The following is a 428-nucleotide window of genomic DNA, read 5'->3' as shown; positions in this document are numbered from 1 at the left end:
GGTGGCAATGAAGGTAATATCACAAATTATGTAACTTCCTATCAAAAACATTGAAGAATTATATCGGCAATTTATAAACTCGAACATCATAAAAAAAAGACTTTTTACAGATACAACAGACACCCACCTTCAGATCTGGGCGACAAGACATGGTGGTGAACCGAGGTACCGCCCCCGCTCTGGCCGAAGATGGTAACCCGCTGAGGATCCCCCCCGAAGTTCCTGATGTTCTCCTGCACCCACTGGAGGGCCAACACCTGGTCCTTCAAGCCGTAGTTACCAGGCAGCACCTCGTCCTCAGTCGAGAGGAAGCCTGTTGATGGATGTCAGTAAAGAAGGGGAGAGACGGGTGGGTCCTCCCCGGAATAGTGTAAGCAGTGAGGACTTGGTTACAATAGAAAATGGATTTAGATTATCGATAATAAAGA

The 428-nt window shown here is 47.0% G+C and overlaps 1 protein-coding gene across 1 annotated transcript in view; it reads right to left on the bottom strand.

Moving 5' to 3' along the window:
* LOC119585064 (venom carboxylesterase-6-like) overlaps positions 1-428 on the bottom strand; it is a gene marked incomplete in the record, with an annotated part of 16,961 nt that overhangs the window by 6,488 nt on the left and 10,045 nt on the right. The window contains 1 exon segment of the mRNA XM_037933681.1: positions 128-313. Coding sequence (XP_037789609.1) covers positions 128-313 — 186 coding nt within the window.

The sequence above is a fragment of the Penaeus monodon genome, chromosome 19 (genome assembly GCF_015228065.2).
Source record: "Penaeus monodon isolate SGIC_2016 chromosome 19, NSTDA_Pmon_1, whole genome shotgun sequence".
NCBI lineage: Eukaryota > Metazoa > Arthropoda > Malacostraca > Decapoda > Penaeidae > Penaeus > Penaeus monodon.
This window is presented reverse-complemented; position numbering and strand designations above follow the sequence as displayed.